This window comes from Xiphias gladius, chromosome 22 (genome assembly GCF_016859285.1).
Source record: "Xiphias gladius isolate SHS-SW01 ecotype Sanya breed wild chromosome 22, ASM1685928v1, whole genome shotgun sequence".
In the NCBI taxonomy this organism is placed as follows: Eukaryota; Metazoa; Chordata; class Actinopteri; order Istiophoriformes; family Xiphiidae; genus Xiphias; species Xiphias gladius.
Genome location: NC_053421.1, coordinates 4,323,014 through 4,343,099, shown reverse-complemented (window position 1 = coordinate 4,343,099; position 20,086 = coordinate 4,323,014). Strand labels below are relative to the sequence as shown.

General features: G+C 38.0%; 1 protein-coding gene across 2 annotated transcripts in view; it reads left to right on the top strand.

The window, feature by feature from the left end:
- The window catches only part of hace1 (HECT domain and ankyrin repeat containing E3 ubiquitin protein ligase 1), a 43,497-nt gene extending 24,040 nt beyond the window's left edge, over positions 1-19,457 (top strand). For both annotated transcript variants that reach the window (XM_040117804.1, XM_040117803.1), the window contains 6 exons: positions 1-181; positions 9,205-9,336; positions 13,576-13,674; positions 14,410-14,480; positions 14,564-14,677; positions 16,297-19,457. The exon at positions 1-181 is cut by the window's left edge and continues 16 nt beyond it. In XM_040117804.1, coding sequence (XP_039973738.1) covers positions 1-181; positions 9,205-9,336; positions 13,576-13,674; positions 14,410-14,480; positions 14,564-14,677; positions 16,297-16,399 — 700 coding nt within the window. In that variant the 3' untranslated portion in view covers positions 16,400-19,457. The remainder of the gene's footprint in view (positions 182-9,204; positions 9,337-13,575; positions 13,675-14,409; positions 14,481-14,563; positions 14,678-16,296) is intronic.
- The last annotated feature ends 629 nt before the right edge of the window (positions 19,458-20,086 follow it).

Sequence of the window (20,086 nt, the reverse complement as noted above, 5' to 3'; positions counted from 1 at the left end):
CCAGGATGTATCGTCCATCGATCCAGAGTACGCTAAGAACCTGCAGTGGATCCTGGACAACGACATCAGTGATCTGGGTTTGGAGCTCACCTTCTCTGTAGAGACGGACGTGTTCGGGGCGATGGAGGAAGTGCCACTTAAACCGGGAGGGACCAGCATCCTGGTCACCCAGGACAACAAGGTCAGTAACAACAAACAAAGTCAGAGGCATCAATTACACAGTGTCAGTATAATGCAAAAACATGTTTATTTGGTCAAAGGACAAAGCTCACTGCTAGGTGGTAATGCTTTATTTTACAAATTTTTCTGAAAATTTCTTGATAAAGTTTTAAGTTAATGAAGTTTCCTGGAAAAATTATATCTTTTGAAAATAACTACAAGTGAAATAGAGACAAACTTTTTCAAAAATGCATTACAACAGTATTTCTTATACTGGGATTTGAGTCCCATGTTTGTTGGGATCAGAAATAATATAAAACTACGTTCAGCCACACAAAATCATGTAAATGTTTCATTAATATTTGCTTTTTACTTATGATTATACTGTTCAAGGAGACACTGCTTCATATCAAATGGTTATAAACAAAAAATAAAAAAGGTTGGTAATTGCTGCGCTTGGAGTCTAATTAAGAGCATTTGACTATCAGCAAAATATAAACAGATTTGTGGTATAAGAAAACATTTCACAGCCTTTCCTTTCAATGTGCTGTCAAGATGCGGCGTATTGTATCACTACTCAAACTTAATATACAGTCTAAACCTTAAGTATTTGGATAGTTACAAATTTTTTGTCTTTCAAGTTCTTTGCTTGGCGTTCAGGTGATTGACTCGGCCAGTCGAGGATATTCCACCTCATCACCTTGAAAAGCTCTGTGGTTGCTTTGGCCGTATATTTAGGATCATTGTCCTGCTGAATGATGAAATGTTGTCCGATGGGTTTTGATGCATTTCCCTGAATCTGAACACACAAAATGCACCTGTATACCTCTGCACTCATCCTGTTGGTTCTGTCAACAGTTAAATAATCAATAAATGTCAGTGCACCAGTTCCATTGGCAACCATACATGACCAAGCCACAACAAAACCACTGCCATGTTTTTGTGAGCTGCCACCAACCAATGATTAGATTGAACGTTGACAAGGAAACATGTACACCAACATCCTGGAGACCGTTCTTGACTTACTGAGGATACATGAAGGGGTTTTTCTTCACCATGCAAATGATTTTTTGCTCATCCACAAGACCTGTGCTCCTCAGTCTTTGTCATTTTATAGTTTTCCAAAATTCTGTGAACATCTCAAAAGTGCTACTTTTGATATCTGATAGATTTTTTTCTTTTTTTTTTAGCCTCACTATTATCTTCCTCACTTGCATGGTCACCTCTTCACTACTTAAATTGAATGACAATTCCACCTCAATCTAAATGGCTACTCTCAACTCTGTTAACTCTGAGCAACTAGTTAGCTCTTTAGTGCATTAACTAAAATTGAAACAACACACAGCTGCCCAAGAAACATTTAGTAAACAAGCATCCCGTTACTTTTGAACCCTTCAATTGGGCATTGTTTTTTTTAAAGGGCTGTATCTCCCACACAATTCTTTCAATATTGATGTAAAACTACTAATTTTAAAGCTGAGGCTTTTTATTTCAAATTGAATGTGCTGAAGCACAGAGCCTGAAGAACAAAAAAATGTGTAATTGTCCATGTACGTATGGTCTGGACTGTGAGTAAGCCACTGTTACCAAGTAAGCTCAGGGTAGGGGGTAATCTGTTTACTGACCTGCTGCATGTACATCGGGATTTCGACAGTAATCGGGTCTCTCATGTTTTTTACACTTGGTTAGAAATCCACCTTTAGTATCTGCATGGAAGCACAGTGATGGTTTGGAGGGAAAAGGCTGAGAAGACTTCAGGGAGGGATTTATACAACTTTCTGGAAATCTTAATGCCTTTCAAAAATTTTAGATTGAAAAAAAAAAAAAAGGGTTACTCAAAGCTACATCATGCAAGTTCTGGATATCAAGCTAGCGCTAGCATGAGACTCGAGCAAACCACTCCTCACAACCCTCCCTCTCCCTGCTGCATTACGCTCCATCCCGCCTTTCACCTACATCCTTGTCTTGTCCACTGTCTCAGCTAATGCAGCTACCAGGAGCTTGTTAGTCTGTGAGTCAGACATAGCAATGTCTTCCTGCAGGTGGCAGTGGCGTGAAGCCGCGGTGCGACAATACTAGTAGATCAGAAGCGCATTCATGTATGGATGGACAGCCGTGAGCTCCCACCCCTGACCTTTTAAAAAATATTAAAAAAGGTTAAATACTATGGCTTTAGTTTTAGTTGTAAGAAAATGTTATGTATGCCCTGCTGTTTCCCATCTTCATACTAAGCCAAGCTAAGCGGCTGCTGGCTCCAACATTCTGGCTCCAACTTCACCATACAGACATGAAAGTAGTGTAAACCTTCTGTAAGTCTAAGTAATTTCACAAAATGATTTAAAAAATTGCTAGTTAGGTTCATTATTTAGCAGCAGGTTATGTGTATATCTACTTAAATAGCCAGGCACTGGAATATTTACAAGTGTTTGAAAACAACCTAGTTAAAATATCAGGCTTTTTAAAGTTCAGTCAAATTTGATAGATTTGGTTGTAATGCATCTAAATGTGTGGTTGCCAAGATATGAAACAGCTTACAAGATGATATGAAATACTCAGAATCTCTTACAGCTTTTACAGGGCTCCATGTGACCTGGAAAACTTGAAAACCTTTAGACCAGTTTTCCAGTCTTGGAAAACACATGGAAAATGAGATGAAATTGTATAATGTCCTGATCCCACGCAAAAGGTGCAACTGAAATTAGGGCTATGTTCAGGGACCAAATAAAGTTAGAATGGCGAAGGTGAGCGTATATGGGCTGCTCTTGGTCATGTTTTGAAACACTCTGAATGCCTTACAAATCTCTGGGCTTTGAATGTACCCTGGATCACATCAGGCTGCTGATAATAGTGTGTGCTTTCTGGATTTAAAAAAAAAAAAAAAAAAAAAAAGTTTGGATAGATTCACTATGAGAGTGTAGCCAGACAACCAAGAAATGTAGGGAATTAATCATTCAAATGCAAACATTAGTAAGTGTTGGCGGGTAACGAGCTTTACTTTTAAACACATCTATAATTGAATGCCCCGCCACCTATGGGCTTATTGTTTTCACTAATAACGTCATCTAAACAATAACATCCCAGTTAACCAAATTACATGAATGTACCCAGTTACGTCGTGGCAATCTGAAAAGTGAAAATGCTGTGGGCACGTAAGTTGTCTATTTTAATTTAATTGTTAATTGGGGATCCCCGTTAACTTGCTGAGTTTGTCATTTAGAAACGCCAATTTTAGTCCCAGACAGCAATATTAATCGTCAATGTTGTCGGTGCTTATTAAGTGGCACACCAAAATCTAAGGGATTCATTAACTTGCTGACTTGCCACTTAATAAGCAACTAAAACAATGACAAATAATATTGTTGAATGAGACAAAATTGTTATTGTTTCTAAATCGCACACTTAGATCATAGGGATCCTTAATTCATTTACTGAGATTATTAAACCAGCTGTAGCAGTGTTTTACCTGCTAAGATCTGCCTGTTACATAGTTGAAGGAAATTACCTAGCCAAATAATTGCATTTGCCATTATTATGACTTTCACTGGACAGACTTGAACTCGGGGGCCTGCTAGTCCTCAATAGATCAGCATTTCTTCTATTCAAACAATACTCTTTTACTGTAAGTAAATAACAGATATCAAGTCCTTTTGAAAGGAAATAATGTATTTTAAACAAAAATACAATAATTCAGACAACTACAAATTTTCAAGATATACGTGTCATCATCCCCCTCCTCCTCCTGTTTTTCCACCACTGAACACTTTTGGCCATTGTTGGGGAGTGCTGTAGTGTTTCAGAAATCAGGCCCTCCACATCTTTTTCTGCCAGCTCGGGCTTGGACTTTACCAGTGCCTCTGCAATGCATATTATAATTTAGTAAACAGATCACACTTAGTATCAGGAAAAAGAACGTAAACATTCTGCCATCATCCATAATATACACCCATACAATGCATGATTAAAACAAAAACATTCACATATGTGAGAATAATTAACAATGAAGGATTAGCAACTCACAGGCCACTTCAAAATTGTTGTGAAATATAATATTAAATGCTGCTTCAGAATTTCAGCCTACATGATTGAATCATATTCCAAAATATAATAGATTAGGTTTTATTTAGCACATTTAAATCTGTATAATTAAGATATAGCACTTTAGTGAAATCCCGTTTTGTGAGGATGCAGTCATCTGCTCCGGGTTGATTGTAAACTGTTGATTGAGAGCATCTTTGCTCTGCTATGTTTAACAGTTTCAGTATTTCATTGCGGGGTACACATTTTGAGCACCTACAGTTTACTCATCTCAATCTCATCTGAAGAAAGCATAAGACATAACTTATTTGATTTCAACTCTAAGTGGACTGAAGCATTTTTCACCCTGCACATGATAAATCATGTTTAGGAAGAACAACAGAAAGATAAAGTCACCACTGAATAGCTTATCTGACATCAGAAAACTGCAGTGGTAGAAATCCTTCAAAAATAAAAAGTTTATGCATTTGTTCTCTCTGAGATCTTCCTGCCTCACTTACCTCATGTTTCTATGTAGTCTCCTATCATCACCACTAAATAGGAAGGCCTTAAATGTAAAATGTATAGAACTCTAATGTATAGTACTGATAAGTGAAACTTGAGGTAAGGTTACGTTGCCAAACTACTGCCCAGAGATCAAGAATGATTTTTCACATTTAAGGTTTATAATCTTAATTAAATGTCTCACAACTAATATCAAGTAATGTAATGATATATATGGAATAGTGGAAAATATTTTATCTTCTCTCCTTTAATGCCAGTTAGTCTTGCTGACTTTTGAAGTGTGAATTACCTGGACCCTGGATTGAGAAACTGGGCAGGATAATGCTGGCTTTTATTAGTGTAATCCGTAGTCTCCTTCATCAGCTGCTTTGGCCTCAAACCATCAAACCACAACCCTTAAAATGTTGGGGTTACTATACATGCTGTATATAGACAGAGAGCTGCCTATATTCCACCTTCAGCAACCTGACTACATACAGTAAGCAAGCTGCGCTATCAGTAGGTAAAAATCAAATGGGGTTCAGGCAGGGTGAATGATAAAAAATAAAAAATAAAAATACAAAAAATAAAACGGTTGCAGTACATCTGTCTCCCTGAAGGAAAGCTTTCAGTTTTTATCATCTCTTCCCATCCAGAAGCTGCACACAAACTAAAATCAACATTTTACTTAGCCGTTACAGACAACATTTCAAACAAGACTGAATCTTAGTCTGGTCAGTATCTTTAACTTAAATCATTAAAATTTTGATAGCCTTGGAACAGGTTGGTTTTTAATTCAAGATGTCTAAAGGAGCAACATTCTGAATACCATTGAATCTATGTAAGAAACACTAACATCTTAACAATGTTAATAGAGTTGTATGGAGTTGATGTAAATTCACCACATGGTTGCAAATGGACCACCTCCAAGTACCTCTTTATCCGTCTGACAGTGGCGTGCCGTCAGGACAAGCAAAACAAGCAGTGCTTTGACCAGTTTAAGCTAAAAAAAAATAGACATCAATTAGAAAATTACTCAAATGGAATCATTATCTCTTCTTACATCTCAGAACAGCATTCTGTACCATAAAGGATCTGATAGCCTGTCTGTTTGCATTCATCTTGTAACGTACAAACCTCTTTTGGCCGCAGTAAGCTATTGTCTCTGGAAGCTAGGTTGAGTAACAGCCGTTGCATCTATCATTTCTGTCATTGTTGTGGGCGTGGGCGCTAGCCGTGTCCCGTTGCCAAAGGCCGGGGCTTGTCAAGTAGAAGGGAGAGCAGCATTTTTTGGACGTTTGCACATGGGCATTATGGATCATCCTGCGATCTTTGACGGGTGACTAGCTACAGACACGACTGTCGGATACCCAGCTCTCTTCACTGAGAACAAAAATGTTATTTGTATTTAAACATCAATATCTAAACGTTTGATATTATATGTAACTGCCAATAGCTGGCTTATTTCTAATAGTTACAGAATTTTGACGCAGTAATGTTAGCTAGGGTTAGTCAATAACTTTTAGCTGAGCGTAGCAAAGCCATATAGCTAGCTAATCTGGTGTAGTATACTGTTCTTTTGACACAGAAACATAGCACTATATATATGAAACCCACGTTTTGGCTCTATATTACTTGTATATTCAACACAAATCATTATTTCCAAGTTTAAAATACAATCTTATTCAACAATAAATCTTGTTTAAAACCACTCTTGTTCAACCACTTTTAAAAAAGCCTTCCCTTGATCCCTCTGATTTTAACAATTTTAGGCCAAATTTTTAAGCTCCCATTTATACTTTTTGGCTGGTCCGCAACAGCGGGGCCAGCCATATGAGCACAAATGATCGTGACTGAGTGAGTGATCGAGTGAGTGCGTGATAAAGTTACACCATTGGTCAGCCGCATGCCGTGTGACTGAGTGCTGACGTTACACCATTGGTCGGTCTTCACAAAAGCACCTAGCGACAAATCTAGTGACTGTTTGGACAAACCTTAGCTACTTTCTGTAGAAGAGTCGCCTGTATTGCCCAGCATGCAAGGTCAGGCTTTCCTTCCGCAGGCACACCTCTCTATGCGTCTTGTTCAACTGACCACATGGTAGCTGACAAAGATATGAATGAGCTTCTAACTTTCTCTCTGAGTGATCATTATACAAAATCTAGCCGAAATCACAGCACAGGTAACAGGTTATTTTTTGTCAGACGAATTTTAGCAGTGTAGAGCGGCAGCTTGGAAATGGCTCTATATATATGAAAACAGAGAGTAGGAAAGAAGCAAACAGATAAAGGGCGGTCCAGCCATATTGGCCTAGTCTTGTTAGTCTAAATGGACTGCACTTATATATTGCTTTTCTAGTCTTATCGACCACCCCACCTGTCACTACATGCCACAATCACCAATTCATGCACACATTAATACAGTGCTTTTTTTCTAACATACGGCACTTTCTATACATACACACAATCACACACCGATGATACATCGGGGGCAATTTGGAGTTCAGTATCTTGTCCAACGACACTTAAACATGCAGACTGGAGGAGCAGGGGATCAAACCCCCGACCATCTGGTTAGTGGACGACCCGCTTTACCTCATGAGCCACAGTCGCCCACTATGGTTTAGAAAAAGTGCTACCTCTTATTCATGAAAGCAATATTTTTGAGAAATTTCAGTCTGGTTACAGAAACCACCTCTTAAGGTCATGAATGCCTTTACTGCTATCAGTTGATGTTGGCCATCAGTTCATCCTCGTTTTCCTTGATCTATGTGAAGCCTTGATCATGAGACCCCTTTGGACCATCTTGAAAGCTGGGTGGGTATGAATGGCACTGCTTTACAATGGTTCAGGTCCTACCTTAAAGACAGGTGTTTGTATGTGGGTATTTCTGACTCAAAGTTAGCTGGAGCAGGTATTTACTGTAGGGTACCTCAAGGTTATCAGTCAATTCCTCTTTTCCATCTACATGCTTCCCTTAGGCCACCTTATACAAAGACATAGTATCAGTTAACATTTTTAGACTGGCGATACTCAGACCTGTGTAAACTGTGACCTTGCAAACAAATATCAAAAACCTTCATAACTGCCTTCAAGACATCCATTAGTGGATGTCACGTAATTTCGCTCAGCTAAATAATGACAAGAGTGAAATACTGATCATCAATCATAGTGCAAATACCCAGATCTCTAACAGGCTTGGTTCGTTGTCACTCTCAGTAACTCAGCAATGCAAGAATCTTGGTGTCATTTTTGACTACAGCCTTACTTAGATGTAGAAAACAGGACTGAACCATTGATTTAACATGTTTATCTAAGGAACATTTAAAAGATAAGACCATTTCTGTCAGCCAAAAATCTGGATATTGTCATCCACACCTTCATTACCAGTTGATTGGACTGCTGTGATTCCCTGCTGTCTGCCATCAGCGAAAAAAAACCATCTCCTGCTTACAGATCATCCAAAAATCAGCTACAATTTTAACTGGTGCAAAGAAGCATAATCACATTTCAATGACCCTGGCTTCCCTACACTGGCTACCTGTTGCTCTTTGAAGTGAGCAGAAAATTCTGCTGCTTACATTTAAATTCCAGAAAGGTCTTACCCAAGGTTAAATTTCTGACCTTTTGTTGCCTTATGTCCCCTACAGTCGCCTGAGATCCTCAGATGCCTCTCTTCTCATTGTTTCAAGGTTTAGGCTTAGACACAAAGGTGATAGAGCCTTTGCAGTTAGAGTTCCTAGACTTTGTAATGACATCCCTGAGGAGATCCGAGCTGCGAACTCTGTTTCATCTTTAAATCTCTTTTTAAAAACCCATCTTTTTAGAACTGCTTTTCACTGAATTATTTATTACATTGTTGGTGTTTTATTTAGTGTGATTTTTATTCAGTTTCAGTTTTATTGTGCCCTGCCTTTATTGCTTTCATGGTAAAGCGCTGTGTAATTGTGAAAAGTGCTAAATAAATTAAGTTTATTATTATCATTATTGTTATTGTTTTATTTGGGAATTTGCTGTGAATCCTCTGCCTTTTATAATTATATTGTGACAATAGTTTAAGCCATATCATGTACCACGAACTTAGATCATCCAAAAACTACCCCATCCTCTTTCCCTTTTTTTTTTTTTTTTTTCAAATGTAATCCCAGAAAGTTTAGATTTTACCTGTTAAAAGTCTGATTCAAACATTTGACATTAAAATTTAGTTGCAAACTAGTTATGAATGTTTTTTTAGGGCTGCAGCAGTGTGGCTGAAGGTGGCATTACTGAATGTTCCACTTCATCCATGGTTGATTTTGTATGATCGATTGATCTCTCTCCTCTACGTTTTTGCCTAGAAGAGTCCTAATTAGAGGGTGCAGTGCTGCAGGGTTCCTGCAGATGGCACTGTCTTGTAAAGAAGAGAACAGTCCAACAGGAGCAGAAAGAATAACTATGTATGAGTTATGTCTGTTTCTTTTGTCCCTCAGTATTTTTTTAAGGACTTTGATCGTTGTGTGTGTGTTTGTGTATGTGTGTCCTCTCTCAGGCCGAGTACGTACAGTTGGTAACGGAGCTGAGGATGACACGAGCCATCCAGCCGCAAATAAATGCCTTCCTACATGGATTCCACACTTTCATCCCCCCCTCACTCATCCAGCTTTTCGACGAATACGAATTGGTTAGTCATCCTCCTCTGACCTTCCTGTCTTTTTCTGCCTTTCCTCCTTCTTCTCCTTTCCATCGTCTTTCACAGTTGGTATTCTCCTTGTTCCCATGTGCCTGCCAGCCCACTCTGCTCTGATGCAGGGATTGATTGGGGGGGGGGGGGGGTCACCTTGAAGCTCCTCCCTCTTCTCCAACTCCATTAGGGGAGGGGGGGGCTTTCTTTCTGTGTGTGTCGGCAGATTTCATGTCCTCACTCCTGAGAGGATCAATAGTATAGCATGATGATTATCCCAACCTGGATTTGTTGGACATGCCTCGGTCATTGTGTCATTGGAGGCAACGGGTAACTCAAGAGCCTGTTTTGTGTTTTCACAGCACAGCAGCTCTTTCACTATCACTCTGATCAGCTGCTTTCAGCAGTATGAATGTATGTAGATTTTTAAGGATAGAGATGGCAGTATTCTAAATTTTTGTTATTAACAAAAAAAGCCACATGCAGAAATTAAGCACACAATAACCTAGATTTACAGTGCAAAATACATAGCAGTTGTCTACTGCTGCTGAATATTACAGGGTCTGACAACAAATTGCTTACTCAGTAAAGATTCAGATGTTAAGGGATTCAACTTTTTGAGCAGAAGAGACAAGGGTTGATTCCACAGGTGTGCACTGCCATACGTAGCTGTAGGTGCAGTGGATTCAGAAAGTATTCATACTTTTGTAAATGAAAGATTTCACTTTTTGCTTTTTAGTAAATCTGCAAAAAAAATTCTAAAAACATGTTTTCACTTTGCCATCATGGGATATTGAATGTAGAATTATGGGCAAAATGGCATTTTTCATCCACTAACTATTAAATCCACAACACAATAGAGCGTGAAGGGATCTGAATACTTCCTGAAGCCACTACATATGAAAAAGATAGTGCTTGGCAAATTGAAAGCACTTTTAAGATCTTGAAAATTGCTAAGGCTGTCTTCATCAAACAAGTGAGAAGGACTGTGAAGCTTTGCCACTAGTAAGCAGGTTTTTGTTTCTAAATATGGGTTAGTCTAAATACCACATTTGGTCCCATCAACCTACTCTGGCAACTTGTTTCCATATAACTGAATGTGCAATAATTGGTCCAAAATTAGTCAAAAAAAAGTGGTTTGAAAGACCAGAGAAAAGAATATCTTTAAGTATGATACAGTTCTTTTCTCCAAGTCTAGCCATGGTACAGCTTCCTCCTTATCAAATCATTTTAGCAAAGGCCTGAGCATAAAGGAGGATAATACATTTCAAGGTTAGGAAAAGACAGACCCTCCTACCTGTCTACGATTTTGGAATGTAGAAATACTAACTCATTGTCATTGTTTATCACATCATATAAATTGTAGTCTCTCTTTTTTGGCAATATATTGGTCTTGACCACTGAGAGTCTTGAAGCCAAAGGATTTGATAATGATGTCCATCTATGCAATTCTTCTGTTATCATGTTTTTTAACCTCTTTTTTTTTTTTTTAATCAACTGATGAATATAATGTATATCTATACCTACATATCAGAAATGTTCAGCTGTTGGAATTCAATAACCATTTCAGAGGGAGGAGAGAAGAATTATTCGTATTTATCTTGTATCCTGAGATAGCACTGAATTTATGGATACTTTTCAGTGCTGCTGACAAGAAATGTGGCACATTGAACAAAAATAATAATAAATCATGTCATGTCATGTTCACCCCAGTTCACCCTTTTATGTATGCATAGAATTCAATTCTGCTCTAAGTAATTATTTTTCCTCTCTTGATTTTAATTTTCTTTTGATGCTCAATTTATAATTTTTGCTTTCTTTCAAGCTGCTCAACTACCCAGAGCTGAGTTTATATTATGGGTGGAGTAAAACCTTTCGCTGCATCCACTAATACCTCACATCCCTAACAGTTTTTTTTTTAACAGTTCATAATTATGAATTCAGTATGAGTAGATTCAAATTATGTAACAAAAAGTGAGACCTACAATTATGTTAGGTTAAAACGCCTTCTCAAAGCGCAATCTAATAATAAGAGCAAAAAGTAAACTGCTTCAAATATTGGTGGTAAATCTTCAGACATCCATCAAGGAATGACTCCATGCAAAATTTTTAAATGTTGAGGTAGCGGATTCATTGGTTTTGGTTGACCTATCCATACTTGGATCAAGAGCAGAGTTCTTGTTTCTCTCTAATACTATTATACAGTCCACAAAACCTTTTAAGATATTAGCCAAACTGCAGTAGAATGCCAGGTCATAAGAATTGGGGGTATTTTTACAACCAAAATTACTTTGACTCAGATAACTTATATCGATCTGGTTTTAGGACCAACCACAGCACTGAAACAGCACTTATAAAAGTAGTCAATGATTTGAAGGCGAACATTGGTGAGAACAGCCTTTTATCTTAGTATTATTCGACTCGACTGCAGCCTTTGACACTGTTGGTCATGACCTTCCACTCAGTTGATTGGAAAAATACGTTGGCCTATCTTGCTGTGTCATTAACTGTCTCTCCTACTATCTAATAGGCAGGACATTCTCTGTCTCTCTTGGGAACTTTAAATTTGGCAATTTCAACATCTGTTTTTGGGTCCCACAAGGCTCAGTTCTAGGTCCATTACTTTTTAATCTACATCTGCTGCCACTAGGTTCCATAATTCAGAAGCACAATTTATCATACCATTCATTTACTGATGATACACAATTGTAAATTTCACGCTCCCATGACAACCTTAGACCTGTAAATGAACTTGTAAACTGTATCAATGACATTAAAATCTAGATGACCAAAACCTTTCGTCAACTAAACAAAGGCAAGACTGAGATCTTTGTGGTAGGTGCTAGAGGTCAAAGAGACAAAATAAATTCCAAACTGATCTCACTGTCTCTTGAAACCCAGTGAGATTTGGAACTCAACTTTACAAGCCACATTACGAGTATAACAACTAAAAAACCTAAAAAATACGTATGTGTGTATATATGTGTGTATGTGTGTATATATGTGTATGTATATGTGTGTATGTGTATATGTGTATGTGTGTGTGTGTATATGTGTGTGTATATGTGTGTACATGTATGTGTATATATGTGTGGACATGTGTGTGTATATATCTGTATATGTGTGTATATGTGTGTATATATGTATGTACCAAGTATCTTAGTAAAGTGTTGGGCCACCACGTGTTGCCAGAACAATGTCAATGTGCCTTGGCATTAATTCTCTAAGGCTCTAGAACTCTACTGGAGGGATGGAACATCATTCTTTCAAAAGATATTCCCTCCATTTGGTATTTTGATGATGGTGGTGAAGACCACTGTTTAATACACTGGTCCAGACTCTCCCATAGGCGTTCAATTGGGTTGAGATCTGCTGCCTTTGACGGCCATAGTATGTGATTCACATCATTTTCATATGATGTCTTTCATTTAATTTCTCCACTAATCTTTCAGGCTTTTAATTTAATTTGTCATTTGTCTTTATATAGATATATAGATATATACATATACACATACTGTATATATACACCCTTCAGCCAAAACATTAAAACTGGTAACTGGTTTTAATGTTTTGGCTGATCATTGTATATCTTATCTGGCCTGGGATTCCCCAGGAGGAGCTGGAAAATGTTGATTGGGAGAGGGACCTACGGACTACCTTGATTAACCTGCTGCCACCGACTCAGGATAAGAGGCGGAAAATGGATGGATGGATGATCAAAATTAAATAGTGTTTCCTAGTCAATGCCACTACAAAAATTGTTTTCGCTGTCAGTTACAGTTATAGTGTCAGTCACAGCACTCAACTCAGTTTGCACAGCATTTCTGGCATCAGGTTATCTTACATGAAAATGATTTAGATAAGTTCTACACAGTGAGGTTTACAGATTTTAAATGTAAGAAAAGGAAAGCAGTGGTATGGGATTGGTGGTCAGTTTTTGCAGATATTCTGAAATCAGTATCATGAGGGAAAAGTCATATCTTTGAATCCCAAACAATCAGTACAGGTAAAGGGCTATCCTTAGAAAACAAGTTTAGCGATCAAACTGCATTGTATTCCCCATATCAAATGTAGACATTATTGGTTTATATACCATACAACTGGGGGATTTATGTTACACATTTTAACATGTGTTATTAGTTGTTTTCCTCCTCTTGTAAGTGTTTATCTCTCACTTTGCAGTTTAGATCAAGCTGTGTTTGTGTTTGTGTGTGTACGTGCATGTGTTTGTGTGTGCAGGAGCTCCTGCTGTCAGGGATGCCCGAGATCGATGTGCAGGACTGGTGTAGGAACACTGAATACACCAGTGGCTACGACCCTCAGGAGCCAGTCATCCAGGTGGGCTCTTCTTCTACCAGCCTTACATGGACTGAATTCTTCAAGACTAGATAATTGTTTAACTTGAATCATCTGGGTTTTCAGTAACTTTGATGTTTACCAGTTAGTTTGTCCAACCCTTACGCACAGGTTGTTACCTTGCCAGATGTGCCCACACGTTGGATCTTTACCACTTGACATTGAAACTCATAGCTGTTATTCATCAAGCATTGCTTCATTTCTAAATTTGTGAATTCTAAAACGTACCTGAATCTGGATTTAAAATTGGATTGGATTTAAAACTCCAGTTCCCCCTTCATGCTTTTCGTTTTCTTTCTCACCTTCTGACTCACTTGGAAGTGAATGAAGTAAATATGTAATTTCAGCCCAGAACTTTGAACATTTGAGCATCATTTTACATTTTGAACATAGTTAAAAACAACCAAGCGAGAAGGAGGTTTCTGTGTGCAGTGATCAAATATTCCCAACCTAAAGAGAAAATACCATAACGTTCCAAATAACTAATTTCCTTTGCAAAATAATGAAGATGATATTGAAGAAGACAGCTGATAGAGGAGAAATAGTTCCCCAACAATACTCAGTGCCAGGACCTGTTTTACTCTTACAGAGGTTAGACAGAACTGCATTTATGTCACTTTGCAACAACTTCTTTGTAGGAAACAAAAGAACCTCACCCTCTGGGTTATCTGAATCTGTCTGGCTTCGTATCAGCTAATCTGTCTGCATATTTTGCAGTGGTTCTGGGAGGTGGTGAAGAGCCTGACCCAGGAGGAACGGGTTCTTCTGCTCCAGTTTGTCACTGGAAGGTTTGTCTGCTGGATTTACACTATAGTTCTTGATATAAAAAATGTATCAATGTCTATTGTAATAAAGTATCCTTCTCTCTCAGTTCCAGGGTTCCTCATGGTGGCTTTGCTTACCTGATGGGTGGCAGCGGTTTACAAAAGTTCACCGTTGCTGCAGTGCCCTACACCTCCAACCTACTGCCTACCTCTAGTACCTGGTAATCACTCTATTCCTCCGTCCCTTTCTATTGACTTAGCACTTTTCAAGCTTGTAGTGTGCAAGTCTGGTCGTGGTCTTGAGTCCCTTTTTGAGATGTTTATTCTATTATCCTTGACTTGTCATGCTCTCGTGGATGTGTTGACAACAGCCACTGGGATCACCTCTTACAGTCTTTTCCCTTGTCCAGTTGGCCTTTTATTTCATGTTTTTGCCTTTTCATGCCCATCAATCGCTTGCCACTCTCGTCCCAGACTGGATAAGCTGCTCTGCTGTCAGTCAGCCATCAGTTTCCCATAGAGACGTTCAGTTTTTTAATATCTTTATTGACAAGTGCAGGTACTGCACATTTTCCTTTGTGTGTCTTTGACATGTAATAATAATCATTTACTAGGTAGTTTTCTGAAAAGAACTGTGTCATATTATTGGCATCTAAGACAGTTTTCAGAGGAACGTCTTTAAATGAAATGTTAAAATCTTGATTGAAAAAAATGACACAAATCCCTTTCAAAAGTAGATATTTGTTTCTACTATTTTTTTCTTTATATTTGTTAGATTGTTTGCTTGCCTGTAAACAAATTTCACTTTTTTGCATGTTCAGCTGACCTGCTTTAGGCTGACTAAAAGACTCTGAGGTTTAGACTAGTAATTAATTGGAACTAATTATTTGGAAGTGTACCAATTGAACACTGTTTCCATTTTTGCTGCAACTGTTATGAAATTACATTGCCCAGTATCCTTCCTGTGAATTACATATCAGTTGCTTTCTGGGAAATTGTAGGAAACTATGGGACCTATAAATAAAATGTTGCTGAAATATATATATATATTTTTTGAGTTGCAATCCCTATTTTTAGCAAATAATGGAACATTTATGTAAGTTTACTTTAAAACGACTCAATTTATATAACATTAACCTTTCAACCTCTGAGTTAAATCAGTTGATTCCGTTCTGTAAACATAGTATTTGATTAGATTACAGCACTGGGTTTTTCCCCCTTCACATTTTAAACTTTTCTAAATCCAAAACTCTAAATTGAGTGATAATCCATCTCAGTTGACTCTCACTATGAACAACAGTAACACAGTATGAAGAATCTAAAATGGGCAGTGTTATGTTTCTTTGGACTCGGTCTTGACTTGATCTTATCGCAGTTAGACAAAAATTAAATGTTTTTACAGCCATGGCTCAGACCCATAAAAATACTGTGCTGGCAAAGATGCTCAACAGCACTCCAGAGTTGTAGGTTTACTCTTCACTGGAAGTAACTAAGCATTTTAACGATCCTTACTTTCTCCCACTCAACCCTGCTAAAGATGAAGGAATGACTAAACAGGCAGACAGACATAGTACAAGTCACTCTACAGCCTTAACAGAGGGACAGCTGAGCACTAGAGGGCAGTATGTCTCTTCAGTGTCGTAGGCACTAGGTAGTGGCATTCTCGTACACTGATGGCACACTTTGAAAAACAGGGAGAGATCTCTGCGTTGGAGAATGTGCATCAGGTAATTTATATCAGCACTCCTCCACCGGCTACATATGAGCCATCATGACCACAGTGTTAGACAGTATTGACCATGCTCCCCCCACCCCCTTTTGTTTTCTCTCTTATCCGCAGTATCAACATGCTGAAACTACCAGAATACCCGAGTCAGGAAGTCCTGAGAGACAGGCTCCTGGTAGCTCTGCATTGTGGGAGCTACGGGTACACCATGGCGTAAACATCATATCATCAGTTCCTGCAACTGTGAGGGATCTGCAGACTCAGGCAACACTCCCTCTTCCACAGACACTCTTTTTGTAGTCAGGCACTGCCTTTGACAAAAAGGAAATCCAGATTCTTATTAATGAGCTGCTGGAAAGGCACAACAGACTGAACGGAGGCCACAGGCTCTGGATCTCCATTCTTACCTGTGCCAGAACTTCTTTTTTTTTTTTTTTTTTTGATGAAAGTTGGTATCTGGTAACTTATGCAAATAATAATTTAATATCTTTAAATTTGACTATTTTCATGCATACATTTATTTAAGAAAAAAACTGCATTTATAAAATGAACTCTCTACTTAAAACAAAGGATAATATTCACAGTAAAACATATTAATCCAAGCTCACTGAATGTCAAATATTGATTCAGTTTAAGGAAATTTCCATATGGAAGCTGTATAGAATTGATCAGTTTCAAACATGCAATCAATCAAACTGCATTATAGTCATATCACAGGCTCAGATTTCTTTAAAGGGCCTGCATCAGGCCCACATACCAGCACACTGGTATAATAAAATAGGGAGATTGACACAGAAATGACTGAAAAATAACAAAGTCTTAAGCTTACATTGAGGCAAAAACAAAATTTTAATTTGTTTTAACAGTCCTTGTCCTTTTACTTTGGTTAACAAAATAAGCCAAACTTTTCAGATGCCCCAATGTTAAAATACATGGTGTCCTGCTATAACAGCCTCCACTCTTCTGGTTTAACAGGCTATCCTGAACCTGGCTGCAGGGATTTGCTCCCATTCAGCCACAAGAGACAAGAGCATTAGTGCAGTCCAACACTGATGTTGGGTGATATGGCCTGACTTGCAGTCGGCATTCCTGTTCATCCCAATGCTGTTGGATGTAGTTGAGGTCATAGCTGTGTGAAGGCCAGTCAAGTTCTTCCATAACAACCCGGGAAAAACATGTCTTTATTGACCTGGCTTTGTGCATGATGACACAGGAAAGGGCCACAAACAAACTGCTGACACAAAGCTGGAAGAATACTATTGCCAAAAATATCATTGTACCTTGTAGTATTAAATTTTACCTTCACTTGAATTAAGGCGCCCTAACTAGGAGAAATACATCCAGTTCAGATGTACATTAAAGCATGGTCACAGTTGTGTCCAAATATTTTTGGCCAAATAGTGTACATAAAACACAGTATTGAAGTGCAAATAATACTAATTATAATAAGGATAATGATAATATCATTATCCTTATTATAATTAATGATGATTAAAGTAATCATTTAGTGTATTTTTATTTTATTTTAACTTTACATTAGTGTCAACTTTGAGCACTTAACTGTTCAATATGTAATAAGTGCATGGGGGGAATTTCGAACCCCAGCTGGAGTGATGACTTGGTGTCAGGTCTACCAGCCAATACTGTCCAGTCTGCCTAGCTCTGCTCAAAAATGGTATGCTTGTGTAAGTGTTTCCCTATGAATTAAAATTGAACACTTTTTTGTGTGTAGAGAAATATAAGCTGTAACAATTGTGCAAATTTTTTCACTTTACAAAAGAGGACCGTTTATAACATATTTGTGGAAATGGCGTCTAAGGCTCGAGGTAGGAGACACACTGTCAACCTCTGTGGTTTGCTTCTTTGTGGAAGAACGTATACAGACACTTGTCCACATTGCTTTAGCTTTCAACCATTGGTAACTTCAGCAGTCTGCCCCTTTACAACATTCAAAATTTGGGAAGAATCAAAACTAGGTAGGCTAGCTTATGCGCTAGTTAGCCTAGCTCGATAACTTCATCAGTGATTCCCACTGCAAGTTACCATTACCATGTTTGTCCTGCATTATATAAAGGAGGGTGTTAATCCAGCGTTAGCTGTCTCTCTCATAGGTTCACCTGTGGTGACAGCAAATGACCAGACCAGTTATCCCATGAGGCCAAAACTGAATGTTAGGCTGCTGGGCATGAAGTGATATAACAAACTATTTTAGAGTCCTCCCCGGGCCATAGCAGGAATTAAGGACACTTGAACTTCTAAAATCCTGTCTACGGTCTTGTGCCTGCCCACACAGATATTACAACAATCAAAATACATTGAAGACATTGTCAGTTGGTAAATTACTGCAGGGAAATAGGTTAAAACAAATGTTTTTCTTTTTTTAGGTAATTACAATTTTTACCAAATAGGACACATATCCAAATTAATTCCGATGAAAAATATTCATTTAGTTATTAGCAAATATAACGTTTGAATAAGTTTGACTTCAGTGTACCTTAGACCGGGCTTACCTAGCTGTGGTGGAAGATAAACTGTTTGCAGAAGATAAACTGTAGACTAAATACATTGATTTAGCTGTCGGAGATACTGTATGGCCAAGGTGTTTCCCAATTGGCTACAATCCTGCCTTACCACACTCCTCCATCAACTTAGCATAAGGTGCATGTGTCATATGGTTTACTGTGAAATTCTTTGTCATTTTTGAAGTCACTATTTTGCCGTCATCTGTATTTTTCGTTCATGAATAGCAATTTTCTTTAGTGAAAGCTTTCTGTTTATATTTTTCCCTGTTTAGTAGACTTTTATGCGGAACAATACAATGTATCTACATATCTACAAATGTTTGGCTTGCAGTGCCAAAAAGTAAGAGCTGGAATTGTTTTAAATACATTCTTTTATTTGTATTTTTCCTACACAAAGATGCTGAAAATGTTTTAATTCTAAAAAAAATGGGGATCATGTCATGAATGTATCTGCTAGCTTAGTTTTCCTTCCTTCCATTTGTAAAGGGAGTGTACATATTGATTTAATACATTTTCCAGTTCAAGTTAATGGGAAAGTGGTCTGAGACTTTTGCACCACACTGTATGTAGAATCCCATTATCAAGCAGTATTGTTTCAATGCCTCACCTAAAAGCTTTTGTAAACACATTGTTGTTTATTGAAAATGGAGCATTTATACATACTTCTGTTAATGTCTTTGGTATCAAATTATGTAGTTTACCATAAATATGTGTTGTACTTTGAGATTTTATCCAATAAAACTTGTTTTTACAAGCCAGGTGATTTCGTAATGAGCTGCACAGGAGAACATTTGTCATGTTTTTGCGGGGATGAAAAAAGGGAGGTATTGAGAGTGACAAGAAGGTACAAGAAACTGATGTGCAGCCCTTATGTGTGCGTGCGCACACATGGTTGCCTGGATAGACATATGTAGCCACAGTGTGATTTCAGTGTTGGGTCACCAGTTTAGAGCCGCAGGTCAACTGCTGCTAAATGGCCCCTAACCAGTGTTTAGCGAGTCCAACATCTGCTGCAACTCTGTCCTGACAGCTCATTAAACTGGATGCAATCTCTGCCTTGCTCCTCACCCAGTTACTGTATCAAACCAGTATTCATACCACTCCAGAAAACATCAAACGCAAGTCCAATCAGTGCCTTGTAACACTGGCAGTAATGCAGTACTTAGTAGCACATTACAGTAATGTGATTACTTTTTAAAGTAACGAGTGGTGTAAAATTGAAGATTTTAATTGCTAAAATGAAAACAAAGTACAATACAAAATATATATAAAATATAATACACAATATAAAATTCATGTTCCAATGAAAAACAATTCATTCAGTTATTGTAGACAAAAGGCTAAATAATAAACAGTAAATGCATACATAAAAAGCAAATACA